The 17,382-nt window shown below is 43.6% G+C and overlaps 1 protein-coding gene across 1 annotated transcript in view; it reads left to right on the top strand.

Moving 5' to 3' along the window:
- The window catches only part of T265_04804 (hypothetical protein), a gene marked incomplete at both ends in the record, with an annotated part of 53,056 nt that extends 47,914 nt beyond the window's left edge, over positions 1 to 5,142 (top strand). Inside the window, 2 exons of the mRNA XM_009169642.1 lie at positions 3,788 to 3,916; positions 4,418 to 5,142. Coding sequence (XP_009167906.1) covers positions 3,788 to 3,916; positions 4,418 to 4,431 — 143 coding nt within the window. The remainder of the gene's footprint in view (positions 1 to 3,787; positions 3,917 to 4,417) is intronic.
- Positions 5,143 to 17,382: the final 12,240 nt, after the last annotated feature.

Below are 17,382 nucleotides of genomic sequence, written 5' to 3'. Positions count from 1 at the left end.
GGCGTTTTTTGGTACACCTTGACTCGCACTATCCTAATGCAAACGGTGACTCAGTTGGGGAATAGACCTTATTAGATCAGGCGCGTAACTGAAAGGTGAGTAGTGTCATTGTCCTGTTCAATCATTTTTTTATCATCCACTCGTAGAATGAACGTGGATTGTTCAGCTACCGTTTGAAAGTTTGTGACGTCAAACCTCTTCGTAGATTTTTTAGGTGTGATTGCTGATGATTCTCAACAGGCAGTGAATGGTCCTACGAAGCTTCTCAGTTTTTTGCATGGGTTGACTTCACTTTCTTGATTGAGTCCAGCCTACCTACTTTCCCTCACATTACTTGTTGGAACGTCTCAGATTTACGTTTATTCACATTGCTCCATACACCCTGCGATGCGCGTTAAGTGATGTCGAATGTTGGCTCAACATGGTGATCAACTCCCGCAGAACGGCTTCGTGCAGCTAACTCATCCAACGTGATTCCTATCAAAACCAAACATTAGTCCAATTATTTGATAGCTATTTACTCTATTCGATGGTTGAAATTATCGTCTTTTACCGTACTTGATCATTTCCCACTACTCATCGATCGACCAGTTTGGTCATCCAATGTCTTCTTGGTCTGATGATACCCGTCATCCGAAATCGATGAATGTATGTTTTCTGCCTCTCTGAAACTCTAGTATGGCGACAATCTTAGATTCTCGAAAATCCAATCCCAACAAACCGTACAAACTACGGGTGTAACGGTGTATACTGCTGATGGGGCATGCAAGTAGTTTATTGTCTAGTGTACTGGCTCCGCCCCCTAGCTGGCGCCAAGTAGAGGTTATTATGGAAATTATGGGACTCCTTTGCAGTGTTCATTTATGACTGTTTAATATTCGAAGAAGGCCCAGGGAAGTTCAAGAGTACACTTGGGAATGTTCACTTTCCAAAATTTCTGACATGTTTACTTTCGTGTCTAATAGCTTGCAACCGCTTGTTTCGTGTTTGCTAATAAATAACTTCATATCGAAGGGCTTCCATCCAGGTATCTGGTACCACACGGCAGACAGACAAGACCGACTCGTAATACGATTACTAGCAATACACTTGTTGCTTGTCAAGCTCAAGTCTCTGGCCTCGTGGAGCCCTGAGGGATAAAATTCTGGTCTGTTTAGCTGACGGGTTCCCTGCAGTAGTCAAACCCAGCCACCACATCAAGCTAGCGTCCCTTCGTCAGAATGTGACTTCGTAGAGGACATTGTTGACCGTGTTGAGGATGGCGTCTCAACGCTTGTTTGCCAATGAAGGCGAAGGATTGAGAACACGTTAGCGCTACACACGCGCTTACAGCTAGATTGTCTTCCGTCAAATCTTGTAGGCCTCTCGGCTGAGGCCCAAAAGCCATCGATATTTGTTTCCGAAACGTGAACAATCAAAACACCACACAAAACATTACAATCTCATCGTTGCTTGGTAAGTTCGTGTGGGTACCTTGATAGCGTGAAGTTGGTCAGCATCAACCGTTTGCAACACAAACCGCTTGATAGGGGACTCGTCAAATATTTGGAAGTCCCTTTTAGAAGGAAGCTGATAAAACCGTGACTCGTGTGCTCAACTATAAACTGTTTTCCTTCTCTGTGTTTGGTCGGCTGGTGCATTGAATGCTTCGTCTTTGGCATGAGACAGTATACCCGGAAGACGCTCTCCGACCACTGTGAGCTTTCCGTTGCATGATCCACCACCACCTGGGTAAGTGCCCGATGAACGTCTCCCAGACTTACTGCAGCAACCGCAAAGATTTTACGAATTTTCTGTCATGGGTGATGTAGGACTTCTTGCTGCATCAGGATGATAAACTCACTTGGAATGTGGGAAAATGATACTGATGACTTTGGTGGTACGTCGGAGGAAAACAAATCGGCACCTCCACACCATGTGAGGAAATAGGATTCGCGTAAAAAGATCTGCAATACGTGCTTACATAGAGTTGTTACTGAACGCGACGCAGTCGGTCTGTCAGGCAATAGAAAGTTTTTTTAGAAGGAAACTTGTCTGCTCTATCGCTTGATGTATCAATAAAAAGCCCTGTTAAACGTATCTATTTTTGGGGGTTTCATTGTGTTTACTGCTATTGTATTGCTCCCTATGACGATAATGACGAGTCATTGAAGTTCTTGTTACTGCACATCTTACGTCACTTAATTCCATGTAACCTCTTTCTTATAATTTAACTTGTTGTCATCGTATTCGGGTGTATTTTGGGGTCAAGATTGGTTTTGTTCATTCAGCGATTATAAACTGTTTTCCTTCTCTGTGTTTGGTCGGCTGGTGCATTGAATGCTTCGTCTTTGGCATGAGACAGTATACCCGGAAGACGCTCTCCGACCACTGTGAGCTTTCCGTTGCATGATCCACCACCACCTGGGTAAGTGCCCGATGAACGTCTCCCAGACTTACTGCAGCAACCGCAAAGATTTTACGAATTTTCTGTCATGGGTGATGTAGGACTTCTTGCTGCATCAGGATGATAAACTCACTTGGAATGTGGGAAAACGATACTGATGACTTTGGTGGTACGTCGGAGGAAAACAAATCGGCACCTCCACACCATGTGAGGAAATAGGATTCGCGTAAAAAGATCTGCAATACGTGCTTACATAGAGTTGTTACTGAACGCGACGCAGTCGGTCTGTCAGGCAATAGAAAGTTTTTTTAGAAGGAAACTTGTCTGCTCTATCGCTTGATGTATCAATAAAAAGCCCTGTTAAACGTATCTATTTTTGGGGGTTTCATTGTGTTTACTGCTATTGTATTGCTCCCTATGACGATAATGACGAGTCATTGAAGTTCTTGTTACTGCACATCTTACGTCACTTAATTCCATGTAACCTCTTTCTTATAATTTAACTTGTTGTCATCGTATTCGGGTGTATTTTGGGGTCAAGATTGGTTTTGTTCATTTCAGCGATTTGTTTTTTTTCGCTTCAGAGCCCACACTTGTTTGATGTAGATATGTGGTGATGCTCATGTCTGTGACATCGTGCTTAGGCTCTCTCTGCTTATCCCTTCGACACCATGCCCACCTACACACTCTCATTTCAGTCCTGAGTTGTCAGAAAGAAAAAGAAAGCGTTCAGCTGTAGCACCCTTCCGGTGCCTAACTGCCATGCCACCCGAAGGAAGCACGAGGGCTAGGATACTGCCAGGTTGCCCAAGCCTAGACAGGGGAAGTCGAGTGGCGGAGGTCGGATTCGAACCACGAACCTTCCGGTCAGTAAATTCGCGCTCTAACCACTTGGGCCATCTCGCCCCCCTGAGTTGTCAGCTAAGAATCATGCGTCAGCTCTGCACTGTCTTCAGGCGTTACCTTTTCATCCACCGAGGATAACGATGATTATGGAGAAGTCATATATTGGAAGCGATAGTGCCTGTGACAACGACGCGCTGAAGACGATGGGTTTAGTGTAGGACCACCATTGACTGCGCTGTTAATCCATGTTCCTTGGGTTCTCACTCAGGAAAGCGACTCTGCACAGGCGTTCGCTGGTCCGACTACTTTTGACCGGTATATCTTTTTTTAAAATTCTGACCACTAAATCATTAAATTCAGGAACATTGTTGAGATATCCCTTCGCTTAACTGCCGTGTGATTAGGGCTCACAAGCCATGGTGGGAAAGGTTGGGAATCAGTCAGCTCTGAAGGTTTTGTTTTATCACTACCAGGTTTCCCTTCCATCTCTCCGTCTTTCACGTGCCATCTCATCTAACCCTGTTTCTTCTCTTTTTTGTTTCCCCATCTTTTCAGTTCTTGCAACAAGTCATCCAGTTCCGACATCAGACCGCCGTCTAGCCACGGACTGCCTGCCCGAGCTCTGTGCCAAGTTTGCCAAACCAAGACCCGATTACTGTGCTACCGTCAAGCGCCTTACTTCCTGTAAGTGTTTAACTATCTGCATTGATGCCACAAACCTTTGTTGTGAAGTAGTACGTTGTTGATCTCCAAATCCTTGTCGGTGTTCTTCCTGGCTGGAGTTGATGAGGCTTTCAAAACTCTAAGAAGCATCCCTTTCCATAGTGTTTTAGGCGGCCCGTAGTCTGACCAGCAAAGTAGTAGAGGTAGTATATTGTTCTCCTTACTGATGCTCAATCTCTAGCTGAAATCGTGCACATGGACAAACTAAAGAAGAACTGGTACTTTATTCTCCCCTTTGAGCCCCGTTCAACATCCTGAAGTCACTTTAAGGACTCTGACCGTAAGATGCATATGAGGTATCTCACCGAGCTCATCCAAAAAGTCAAACCAAACTGGAGGAGAACTTTGGGCATTCTTGTCGTCCCATTGGTTTCCGCCTAAAGTACACTCTCAGTTTATCTCTCGATTTGACAGGTCATTGAAGTGTGGTTTTTCTTCTCTCCCTCTCTCCCTGCACGTTAGCAACTCTGCTGTGATCAAACGCCGCTACACCATTGCTGGTTTTAACAGTCGGCAATTTTCTGATCTCATTCGCTCCATTCAACTCTCGTCCATGAGCCGAATGTACTTTCAAATGGACAGCTCACCCCAGCTCTCTGTCCTCGCAGGAGCAGAGCCGAATGTACTTTCAAATGGACAGCTCATCCCAGCTCGCAGGAGCAATAGTACATTAAATTCCACTGCCGTATGTCCGTATTCCATCTTCATGAACCCTCTCCGGGGGATCTTCATCACGGTCACACACACGCACACACACAGGAACATCACTCAAGCAGAACATTTCCGCTGACTTCGAATTACATTTATTCCCACTCATGCCGATCGCCTCGAATGAACTCTGTCTTCTATATTCCGATCGTTCTTGTTCTGGAGTACGAAGATGTCACCAAACCTTTTTGTCCGTTTGTTGTCTTTAAAAACTGATCCCAAGTAGAATGCAGTTATTTTGCTTGACGATATGTCCTTGTAACGCCTGAGAACTTGTTCAATTCTCCTCCCGTCGTTTTGAATATCGGTCAAATCCTATCTCCATTCTCACATGCGTCTTTTTTCTTGTTTGATTCATCAACAGTATTGCCCCCTTCCCTACCCTGTAACTTAATTTGGGGCAATACGGCCTTGTCTTCTGTCGCGTCTGTATGACATTCTAATGTACTGTTGTAAATATATTAACCTGTCGAGCCCCACCAACTAGGTCATCTGCACCTGATGTGACAGACTTCTAATTTGGATCCGATGTTGACTGTTGTAGAGAACAATTTTTCAAATCTGCAGCCTCGAAGTACTGCATGAAATCATCAGTGCAGTTATTCTCCTTGGGTGGTATCTGTTATTCAACTACTGGACTCGTTGAGACTAGATAGTCATTTGGGGATTGAGGCAAGTGTAGGAGTCAATCAATGGCCCCCAAAATAACCTTGTTTCCCGCATTGGTCTGTTAAGGCCCATCCGGACCTATTGAAATTTAGTATATGTTCGTGTTATGCCATTTCAATAGAACGACTCTGATAATATCCGTTCATTGATTCCGAGTTAAACGGTGAGTCCTCGAGCAACGGATACTTGATGAAATCCTCTCCCGGAATACCTGCTTGTCACTGTCTTATTCCACGTGATTTGGCAGCATTTCGCACTTTGAACGGCATGCTGGGCAGCTATGTGTTGAGACGCCACAAGACACTAGTTTTGTTTTTCCTTAGTAAGATTCCACCGATATAATAATCTTATCTACCCCGTTGATCGCAAATTATGGTATGAAGCTCTATGAGTGTCACACGCACACTCCCTAGTGTAGCCTAACTGATTGTGAAAATGCACAATTCTACACACCATGGTATGGTCCGTTTTTTTTACTCCCTAGTGTAGCCTAACTGATTGTGAAAATGCACAATTCTACACACCATGGTATGGTCCAGTCTCTTTGTGAGAGCTGATCAACATTGACCAACTTATTTCACAGCATCCAAAACGAAAACCACTAATGCTGAAGGGCCGTGTATGCAAAGCAGCTGTAAAATCAGCCTTAAGTTGTGGTTGTGAGTCGTATACCCCATAATCTAAAGACGTTAAACTACTCCAAACCTTTATTCACTGGTGTCTTCATAGCATAACGGAATTCTGCTGCTTTCAGTGGGTGTCTTGTGGTATCTGGTTGGGCGAAGTTCACAAAGGAAGTTGAGTCAAACCCAGTGATAACGTCGTAATCTGTTCTGGTGCTCTTTGTGCTGTTCCAAGGTGTGGACACCTAGTTCGTGGTCGCTTCTTTTCGATTGGTCCGGCTCCACCTTCACTGATGAATTCTTTCCTCATGACTATGCGCCACCGGTATACTATTCCCAATGATGACGGAGATGCCACTGTTGTAGATTTTGCCTTTTCCACATTAATTCCCTCGAAATCACATCACCCCGTCCCAGGGTTGTTTTCTAAGCCTTCCAGGATAAAATGTATAAAATGTATTTAAACTAGTTCTAGTGTTCCTATAGCAATATGTTAGTTCATGGGGATAAAGTTAAAGTGCCCCAAGAGGTGGAAACTTTTAGCATGCGCGCACTGCTGTGCGTCTCTTTTCAGAATCCTATCCGCCTGTTTACTTGCCGGAACATCCAATGACTGGCCAAAAGACAAGATCAACCCCTCCGATCCTATGGTTTCCAAAAGTTTAGTTCAAGCATAGCTTCACAGGAGGCAAATTGGTGGATTGAAAATCTCAGTCGTTAGATTGCTGTAGCAAAACCACACGGTGAAGTTGTCCACAGTGGACTCCAGGGTAAATGGTTTCCTGAAATCTGTCTCCCTCCCACTCGGGCCCCACCTTTGGAATGGTCTAAACTACGAGCAAAAATAGCCAGAAAATATGCGATTCAGAATAGTGGAGTATCTTTCCTTAACACAGCTCCATTTTGCTCAGTACATCCAGCTGAACACTACCAGAAGCGAGAGATTCAGCTGAACGTCGGTTTAGTCTTCCGTTGAAGTCAAGATATGTTTCTCCATAGTTTCATCATACACCGTAATGCAAGGTGAAAAATCACTTGCTTTGGACTGTGAGCCATGTCATAAATTCTGCGTACGGTTATCAGTATTACACTTAGCTCGTCTTATTGAACCATGAAAAACTTGGAAACATTTATTTTTCGCCATATTGCACAGTACACAAAAGTTCACCAGTTCATTAGACCGACACAAATATCTTGATGACTTAGGATATGTTCACATTTTCGTGTATCTGAATCGGAGTTTGATTGAAAATTATACAAGTAAGTAACAATACGATGTTTACCGTGATGCGTAGTTGCACCTTATTCTCAGACTGCTAAATTGAATTCAGCTGTTAATGCAGATATATCTGTATAATGTCCTCCCGTGACGTAAAAAGCGCCACTTTACAGACCTTTAAATGTCACTGCCGCAACAAATGCATGACTCCTAATACAGACAACTCTAATGGGAATCCAGTGGCGTACTCTGGCGTCCAAGCAAGAAAGATCAAACAAGCAAAAAACATTCCGACACATTTTTATGCGAGGAGGGACCTGTACAGGCGTGTTTTATTCCCTTCAGACCACTGCTTTGACGTGTGTAATTGTGGGTCTGGAATCCCTGACTGTTCTAACAATCATACTCTAGCTTTTTCGATGTTGCTGAACAGTGTGTGCTGGGTCTATTCTCTCTTTCTTTCTTTCTCTCTCTCCCACTCTCTGAGGGATTTGCGCTAGCCGTTAGCCTAAGCAGTCAAAATTGGTCCGTTTTTACGTCCGGAAACACATTCAGTTGTTTTCAGGTTTACTCTCAAATACACACGCTTCCTTCCCGTCTCGTGTCTAACTCACAAGACAGACAGGGAACAGTTCAAAGCCTTTTTTACGTGGTAGGCATTACTGACAACGTAGTGATCAGTTCCCCCACTTGGAAGCAATTAAACCTGAGGACATTTAACTGCAATTTTCTCATCGGTTCCTTATGCTTGCTTTCCTAACACTAAGCCCTTTTTGGTTGGTATTATAGTGCCAAGTTATCCCTCCAAATTACTGTTCCCCGTGCTGATGTGCGCTGCACTCCTCTCCAACCCTCACCAGCATGCCTCTGACATCCTCGGACCAGCTGGCTGATCAGGGAGGATAGCTACAACGTAGGTTAGCCAGTTTAGCTTGACTAGTGTGTATGATTTCGATATTACGTGACAGCATACCGCTACTATTTGGGTGGAAGGAGAAGTATAAAGGAAATCCAAGGGACCATGGGCAATATACATCATTACGATAATCCTTCGGAGTTTTCCACATTTTTAGGGTGTTGATTTTACTTATAATAAACTCCTCTCAGCTCATTTGCAGTTTGAGGATAACTTTTGCGCTTCAGTAGATCAGAATCGATGTACTTTGAAGTACAGGCGAGCAGAACTTCTAAAACCGAATCTAGTGAAACTCTCCTCCTTATAGGAACCCATAACGAAGCATCTTACTGGGTCGGTGAGGTAAACAGAAACACTTACCACCGATTACAATGATGCGCTACTCTTAGAAGGGTTTGGAGTTTTGCGGTGGGCTTGAAAGAGAGGGAAAAGAGATGCCTTGTCGATTCGGACGCTTTATCATCACCAGCAGTCCGTCCTCAACATGACCGCAGATTTATTCGTGTCATTTATAAGAATAAGTTGTTTTGTTACTGTGACTTCCAAGTAGTACTCTACACTGTTCGCGTGCACGAGGGAACTTCCTACACAGGTTAGTTTCACGAAAGCTGGTAGGAGTTATCGAGACCCAGACTGTCCGTATGATTTTAAACACAAGCTATTTTCTGGAAGCAAGCACACTATAAGGATTTCCTATGACATCACGGCTGGAAATAGTGTTTTGATCATATATCGGTAACTGTCTACTTGAAAAGTTGAACGCTTTCACAGAACCCCCCCCCCCCAACAGGATATTTTCTCCTTGGTAATCTGAAGCAGGACGAACAGATGTCACAGAACAGCCCGCATTGCAAGTAAGTAGCGGCAGCCGATCGGATAACAAGGTGTTTTGCTAAAAACAATCACGTATAAACCAGTCATGATCGCCTCACATGCTGATGACGTCCACCAGCTGCATGTCATTGTTGTGAACAGTTGCATTTTTTTCTGTAACTATGCCTCCTATAATCGCCATGAAATGATTCTCAGGTAATCGCTGTAAATGCGACAATTGTCAAATCCGTGGTTGAGACATCGGTCCAATGTCATCTTTTCCACGACTCTTCCCAGAACTGTAAGAGTATATGACAGTTCTGATCGAAACTGTTCCCGTTACATGTAGCTATCTAACATTACTATTAGCTGTCACGTTGTGTGGAATTCTTTTGGAAATTCACCGTACAATCCAACAGCTCGTGTTGTATAGAGTTCAGCCGGTGATCCAACTTATTTTTTTGGTGAGTTGGACTGCTATCTTAGTTTCAGCGACCATTTTGAATCAGTCATTTGCTATATATTCACCAGCGATCACGCGGATTTCCTTGGAGTCGAGTAGATAAGCCAACTAGATTTTAGGAATAGCCTAACGCATCACGTAGCTGAATTTGCGTCCTGTGGATTTACTCTGTTCAGTGTCACCGCTTCGTTTAACAAGACAACCGGAAACTTCTCACACCTTTTGAACTGTACTATCCTAGCTTCTTTACGGATAGTCTCGGTCTGCGTTGCAAAACAGAAGCAGTCTTGTACCATCATTGTCCACTTTTCGCCCCAAACCGGTATCACGATCCCCAACAGAAGCAGTGGACGCCGAATCAACTCAAACGTAGAGGGAAGATGCTGTCATCCCAAACTCCTCCTTAGTAGGAAGACCAACGGTGTACTAAGCGTCTATACTGACCTTCAACTAGGCTTACTGCAGTACGCATCTGTACCCGTTGCCTGTTTCCGGGGGATTTATTTGGTAAGCTCAACAGAATTAGATTTTTCTCCACAGCTGACTTTTCTAATGCATATATACAAGTGGAAGTTGAAAACACACCAAACGTGCATCGCAGCCTCTGTCGCCATAATCGACCGCTCGCTTTATTCCAAAAGTTACTGGTGACACCACCGGGTTTAATGGCCTCTTGGTGATGTCATCACTGTAGGCTCAACACCGGAAGATCACCTAAGCAAATACTTTGCTAGAACCTCACAGTACGGCTTTCGTGCTCATCCTCAGTAGTATTTGTTTGCGCCCTTCAACGTTGCATATCTGGGTTCCACGAAAGGTGACGAGGGTCGCCACCCAGATCCAAGTACCCTAGTAAAATTACACATGTACCACTCCTGTATGAGAAAACGTTTCTGCAGTTAATTACTACGACAATTCCGCTTCACAGGTGTGCAAATTACAAATATCGCCAACGTTTTTTTGTTGACAGACACAAGATGGACTTAACCTTCAGAATGTCAAGTGGGTTTTCATGAGGTCAATAGTGTTCAAACGTCTGACCAACATTTTATACACCATGACATTAGGTGATTCTTCATTACTGCAACCGATTTCTCACAAAACGGGGTCTGAGCTGTCCTGTAATGGTAGCCAAAAAGCCGTGGTGCACTTTTAGCGTGCTGCAGCGGAGGGAAATGACAGTTAGATCATGTTCATAAGGCTTCGTGAGATGCTTCATGGTCGATGTTTTAAGTTGTACGCTGACCGCACTTCCTTCTAACCAAGATCCAATACCAAAACAGGTTTACTTCGACAAAACTACGTGCGTAGAATTTAGAACCAAAGTTTAAAAGAACGTTTCGGCCGCCCAAAATTATTTTCAAGATAGGTCACTAGCTTCACAGCGATAATGCCAGAATCGGATGTTTCAGATGTTCGACATGGGTTTTCCACTTCTGTGCACCAATTTCCGGTTTCTGTGAGTGCAGTTCGTGAGCAGCTCCAAAAGCGAAGGCTTGTATTCATGTTTATTGACTGATGTGTGGTGCTGTGTGATCGGCTGCATAATGGACATCCATGAGCCAAACCGAACAAAATCCACCCTCCATAGTTACACTCAGTGGTCATCATGGATCTAGCTACAGAACAGCTTGCTCGCACTTGCTCCGTGGTTTTAACCTTTAATCTGTTAAATGTGAATTACGATCTTGACTAGGTTCACAAAGTCCATGTACACGTATTCATTTTCCCGGCTAGTTGACGGAATCGTCTAACTTGTGATGTTGACAACAATGTCAATGGCTCTCATTTCACTCCGCCGTAATTTTCCGACCTTTGCAAATATTTTGCTGTCAAGCATGCTCAGAGCCCAGCATACTACCCTCAGTCAAATGGACGCTCAGAACGGTTTGTCAATGAGTTCGAGAGAAGGCTTCAAGAACTGGATAGAAGTTTAATGACATTTTAACGACACTCGGCCACATACAATACTTCCAGATCGTTGCTGACCAGCGGAAGGGTTGCCTGATCGTAGAGTGAGTGACTCCGCAATTTCTAGTTCAGCCAGAGGAAAGCAACAAAAAAAGAGATTCAATCCAACCAGCGCCGTGGAGCAATGGCACGGGTGTTTCATCCGGATTTCCCAACATTGCAAGGTCACGAAAAAAGATGGAGCCCTCGGCCTCGTCTGGGAGATATCATATGAAAGAAATAGCGAACAAACGTGGCAATAAACCACGCTACATGGGTACATTTATCAATGCCACCAGAGAATGCATTTCACTGATATCCTGCTNTACCCAAGAGGACTACCATAACCACAGAAGGGGACTATGAAGAGAATCATACTGTGACTTGTGAGACTAAACGTTCAAGATGATTCGGTCAAAGATTTAGCACATTTGTGTGACCCCTACTACAAGAAATAGGTATCTCCAAACGTGTTTTCCAAACACTTGCTTTCGATAAAATTTCAACCAGCAATTACACACGCAAGTGAAAAAAACGTTGTCTAAAGTTTTCAAAATATGAGTCTAGCTGTATCAATTAGCTGGCATTGGTCGGAGGGGAATGATTGGTTGGCCAATACAACATCGGTGCAGCATCTTTCTACGTAGGGTTAGAGAGCGTGCCCCGACGCGAACCCATCTATGTGTGCTTGTTTCTTTCTGTGTATCGATTCCCCGTTATGCCTGGTCCCTTTGCACGCCAATCATGCCCGAAGTTGACCTTACCCGTTACGCGCTGTTGATTCGGGCTGTGACGTGGTTGGGTCGCGTCAATCTCTCCATGCATCAGTTTCCCGTGAGGCAGTTGTTTGTATGTCCCAACCAATCAGATAGGTTGGCAGAGTGACCGTTAGCAGCTACAAAAATATCCTGTAGAGGAACATGCATAGAGAAACTTCCTACAAAAAGCTGGCACCTTCCCAACTGTCGGTGTTAGCAAGCAAAGCTGAAAAACTGTTTCGACTGACAGTTTGGGAAGTGTAAAGTATCTACGAAAGTAAACTGTTTACTTAGCGGGAATATTGTTGTGGCCCTAGATTGGTACAGATTAAATCTAGATCAGCCCTGACATCTGCTCTACAGCAGTGAAATCAAGACGTGTGCTGTGCTAACGGACTTCTGATTGGAACACATCACACTCTAATCTGATTGGCTGGTTGTGTGCCACTCCACCCACCCACACTAGAGAATCCTCTCCGTTAGAGGAGTGGTTGAGTCTACCAGCCTTCGATCCCAGCCTAGTATCAGTGAGTCAGCTCTTACCTTCAGCATGCGTCAAAGCACAGTTTGACTTGGTGGGTGTCTTATGGGTTTGAGTAGGTAGAGTTTTTCTATCCCAAACCTCAATCCAGTCCACTTCTCTGAGCCATTGCGAATGCGATTCCACGTCACGAGGTCAAACCAGGGTACATGTTCCTGTCACCGAACGAAACCCGCATGATATGAAGACTCTCGTTCTGCTGAATGAGTTATTATGCGCAGTTTATTGGGGACACCTCATCCGTTTGTCTGGACTGTGGAATGTAGACTAAGAGATTTTAACCGTTGTTAGGCGTAAGAAGTTGGTAATGTCGGGAATGCTCAGCTGGTTTGTGCGGATCCCATCATCAGTGCTCTGTTGGCTGGGTTGCAGCCTAGTTGCCAAGCCTGGCTGACGGATCAACAGCCAAGTTCAGGTGACTAAACTGAACAAATTATTAATTAACAAGTATTGTGATTTTCGTGTTAAAAATATTTTATGATAGATATTCATCCGAGTGACCAAGTTCATGAATTATTTGTGAGTTATTCCACCAACAACATCCCTGTATAAACTGGTGTTTAAAAGTCAAGTCCGGTTAGTCATCTTTTAAGCATGCATAAAGTATTGGTTCTAAGCACTAAGACAGATTCCAGTGCTTTTCGCTTGTTGTTGTTCACAGTCTCCAATTTTCATCAACGATACTGTTAGCTGTCCCGAGAAATGAATGATGAGCTACGGGTGCGACCTGCCACCCTGCATGTGTATGCCGCCTACGTATCGCATGAAACCTGTGAGGAACGCGCATCATTGATCTTACGCTACTACTTCGTTTCCCAAACCCAACCTTTACCGGTTCAATAACCTCCACCCGTGAAATGATGCCTATCGTTTTTTTCCAACAATCGATCTGCGCTTTCTCAGGCAGGATCAACTAATGAGGACTGAAGAAAATACTCAGAAGGTTGCAGAAAACCCTTCGAAATCCCGCAATCGGTTTCGCCCTTCTTGGGACTTAACAGATCGACGTGGTCCTCGAGCTTCTACCAGTCTTATCTCAATTGAACCCAAATTTTATTTAATTGTAGGAGTAAATTGATCTGCACACTAATTTGGATTTAGCTCAAATGAATCTCTCGTTTTTGGCACTGGTCGGCTGAATAGGCTGTCTCATTTTTTGGTTTGTACGGTATTCGAGGTGTCACAGCGCATTTTATTGACAGAACGGGCTATCCACAAGGTTAATAAAAGCCATTTGACAGCCTACGACCACTTTTGTCTTTCTAGGGGTTCATAAATTGGGTACAACCCCCGATTCTCCGTCAAGAACGAAGGATTCAGCTGGAATTCAGTTTAGTCCCCAGCTAATACCAAATTAGCTCCTAACTAAGCGCATTTGGCGTACTGAAGACAATTGTTTTTTTACTAAATTTCCCCATTCCCGTCTTACCCAAGACATCCAGATGACACGTTACCTTGAGGACAACTTTTCAATGAATTTCTCACGGAGCTTGACTTAGTAAACAAAGCTCACTGAAACATCATTTCGCTTGTTGAAGATGTGCGAAATTATATTAAGGTTAGTCTGAAATATGTTCAAAGGGTAGAAATATCCAGACATACGACTTCGAAAAAAGCACCGAGAACCAACAACAGTTTGACAGTATTACTAGAGCTCATGTCATTTCCTGACATCTCGTTCGACCGTCTACTATCATCAAAATAAATACAGCATAAACAAAGGGATCCTGTACAGAATAACAAACAAACCGGCTTGGGACTGAATTGGATGGGTATAAGATGTCGATATTGGGCAAATCGTTCGACAAGATAATACTGAGAGTTGGAGTTTGTTGAGATCACAATGTTGCATGTGAGATGTGAAAGCGGAAGGGACCAAAAATGCTAGCTGCGTTCGACACAGTCTCTGGAAATGCCGGTGAGCCTGCAAGCAGTAACCTATCCGGCTAGCCAAACCGCCCCTCAGTCCCCTGAAATGCAATCGAATGTAAGAGACAGCTCGAAAGTTCGTTTTGTCTTATAAAAGCACCGGGATGTCCATTAGACCTCATTCTATCCCTTATGTTTGTGGCCTTCATTTTAAGTGCTAGCATAGCAAACCTAGTGTGCTCTGATGAATATATTGCACACGTCAGTCCTCTTATAGCCTGCAGGAGTAAAACGCTAGAACCGCAGAAACTTTTCGCAGTTGCTAGATTTATGATAAAAAAAATTCGGCTGATGGATCCAGCCGTTCCCCTTGTAACCAGCACGTCCAAAAGTACAATTTTTCCGTGGAAACTTTTATGTTACGGTGCAAAATGTTGAAGAAATTGTTCTGCTTGTTGAGCATCACTACGTATGACGAATATGCCATCGATCTACCGAATGTAATAATCTAGCTCGACCGAGTCTCGAACGTAGCCTTGAATGGGCATACCGTATCGGGCCGAAAAACACTGCTTAGTGTAACTTCATCAAAGGCGAACTGTACAGATCTTGCACCAAATTCTGATAAAACAGGTAATTCATTGTTTAGTGTACTAGTGAAAAAATAGTCACACAGAAAATCAACAAGTTCCCTAAGAAGTTAGCAGCTTCTACAACAGTTGAGACCAGGATCTTAGCAGTGCTATTTCTGTCCTCTATCTGCTCAACATATTCGGAACTATTCCTCAGACTATGGCGTCACAGATGCTGTCACATGAGTTCAGATATCTTTCTATATATAGCAGCAGAGATACGGCGTTCGCTGGAATAAGGAATAATTAGAAATCGTGAACTCTAAAGACGCTCAGCAGCTGATTGTATCCGCCAAACATTAACTAATGCGGTTGAGATACTTCCAAAAACCATGGACTCGGTGCAAATTCAAACATACTTATCTACAGGGTGTCTCATAATAAACGCAAAAAATAATACTCAAATTGAAACTTTAACATTAATTTAAAAATCTATTCTTTTTTCAGTAAAAATATATGCATTATGGAGGTTTATTATAAGTAAACTGCTATTACAAAAAATGTTGGAGGCGGTATGAGATATGAGACAGCATGTTTAACTCCATCAAGTGTCACTCGTGCACACTCCTCTTCAATTCTTGCTCTTAACTCCACCAAATTCTTCGGTTTATTTTCTTCCTCTGCCAGAAGAATCCAATACAGATCCAGTGGACTCAAATTTCGCAATCGAGCCTGTAATTATCGACACGGTGGAAGGATCTTTGATGAGACCATGTTTGGTTTTGCGTCCACGAAGTGCGGCGGTGGTGCTTTCACCAAGGGAATAATAGAGTTTCACAATTTCAATGCACGTACTGACGTCCATCGTAAACAGAAAAAATGCCAACTATTGCACAAAAAACCTCCATGTGGCTACTAACAATAAAAGATTTTGTTATCCTTCTTTCAACTGACTACTTTTGCCTACCAAAACAAATTTTGCGTTTACTGTGAGACACCTTGCACAAAGCTTCACGTTGAGTGTGACACTCATCTCTTATTCTCTGGATCAGATCTTTTGGTCGATGGCCCCTCAAGAAGACCCTGCCCCTTTCTGTCTTACGTGTCAGATCAGGAAGTTGGAGGCTCATACTAAACCGATCCAGCGTCACCGTCGGGACATGCGAGAACTAACCAAACAAAAGCCGTGATTAAACACAATGGAAACAGTATTCGACAGATTGATTTTGAAACCCCAAATGTCAACCTTACTGGATAGTTGGCTTAACGATATATATATATATATATATATATATATATGAGGTTTCTCCAAAAATTTTCTGGACATAGATGGCCTTCGAGTGCAAGTCCGAAGACATTTCTATTATGTTCCGTTTATTTACGGCCACGAGCTCGAAGTAGCTCAGTGCTTAACCTACTGATCGGAAGGTCCGCAGTTCGAAACCAAGCCCGGCATCTTTACTGCTCCTGTCTAGGCAACCTGAGTAACCCGGCAATATTTCAGATCTCATGCTTCTTTTTGGTGACAAGACAGCTAGGCCCCGAAAGAGTTGCAGACAAGCGATTAGTACTACTATTATTATTTATTTATTGGGGGAACACCCCACTAGCCTTCCCTCAGTATTGTGATACGGTGTCGACAGTAAAACTTAGGCAAACCCGGCAACCAGTTCGGGGGTAGTAATCGAAAAATGCCACTGTAATGAATCAGGTGTTTATTCTAACACCTAAGTGCAAAAGTGTTTTCCGTATCTGCTGACGGCGAGTATGAGAATGTGGGTACTGTCTTTCAGTGGACTTAAGTGTCTATCCGAAGCATGTCACGCTTGCTATTAGTCAATAACGGGAAAACTGCAGTCATGTCAATGACGCACCATGGAGCCTGGAGGTGTCACATACACAAGCGAAACCAATCACTGTTGTAATCGAAAAAGTTTGGTGACAATCGGTAGGTTTATTGGTGGGCAACGTTTCGCTTTTGACACAAAAGCTTCGTCAGACCAAGTGACTAGGTTCCGAGATTGGTCGAGATATAGGGCCGAGATTTTTCACCTGATTGGACAAAACCAATCCACGGTCGTCACACACACCTTCAGAAATTATAAAGTTAGACATCGAATGACCTACTTGATTCTCACTAGCCATCCGACCGATCAAGACTGCTGGATCTTCCTCCAGTTTCCGACACCTGCATGCATTAGCACGTGATCCAGACACCATTTGCTATGAGTGGATTATGTGAGTGCCAGTAGCAGTGAGTTGATCTTTTTCATGAATTGTGAGAAAGTGACACTGAAACTACGTTTCAATACATATATTAAAGGTA

Source organism: Opisthorchis viverrini (assembly GCF_000715545.1).
Source record: "Opisthorchis viverrini unplaced genomic scaffold opera_v5_83, whole genome shotgun sequence".
NCBI lineage: Eukaryota > Metazoa > Platyhelminthes > Trematoda > Opisthorchiida > Opisthorchiidae > Opisthorchis > Opisthorchis viverrini.
Note: the sequence above shows the minus strand (reverse complement) of the source record. Positions and strands in the feature narration are given on the sequence as shown.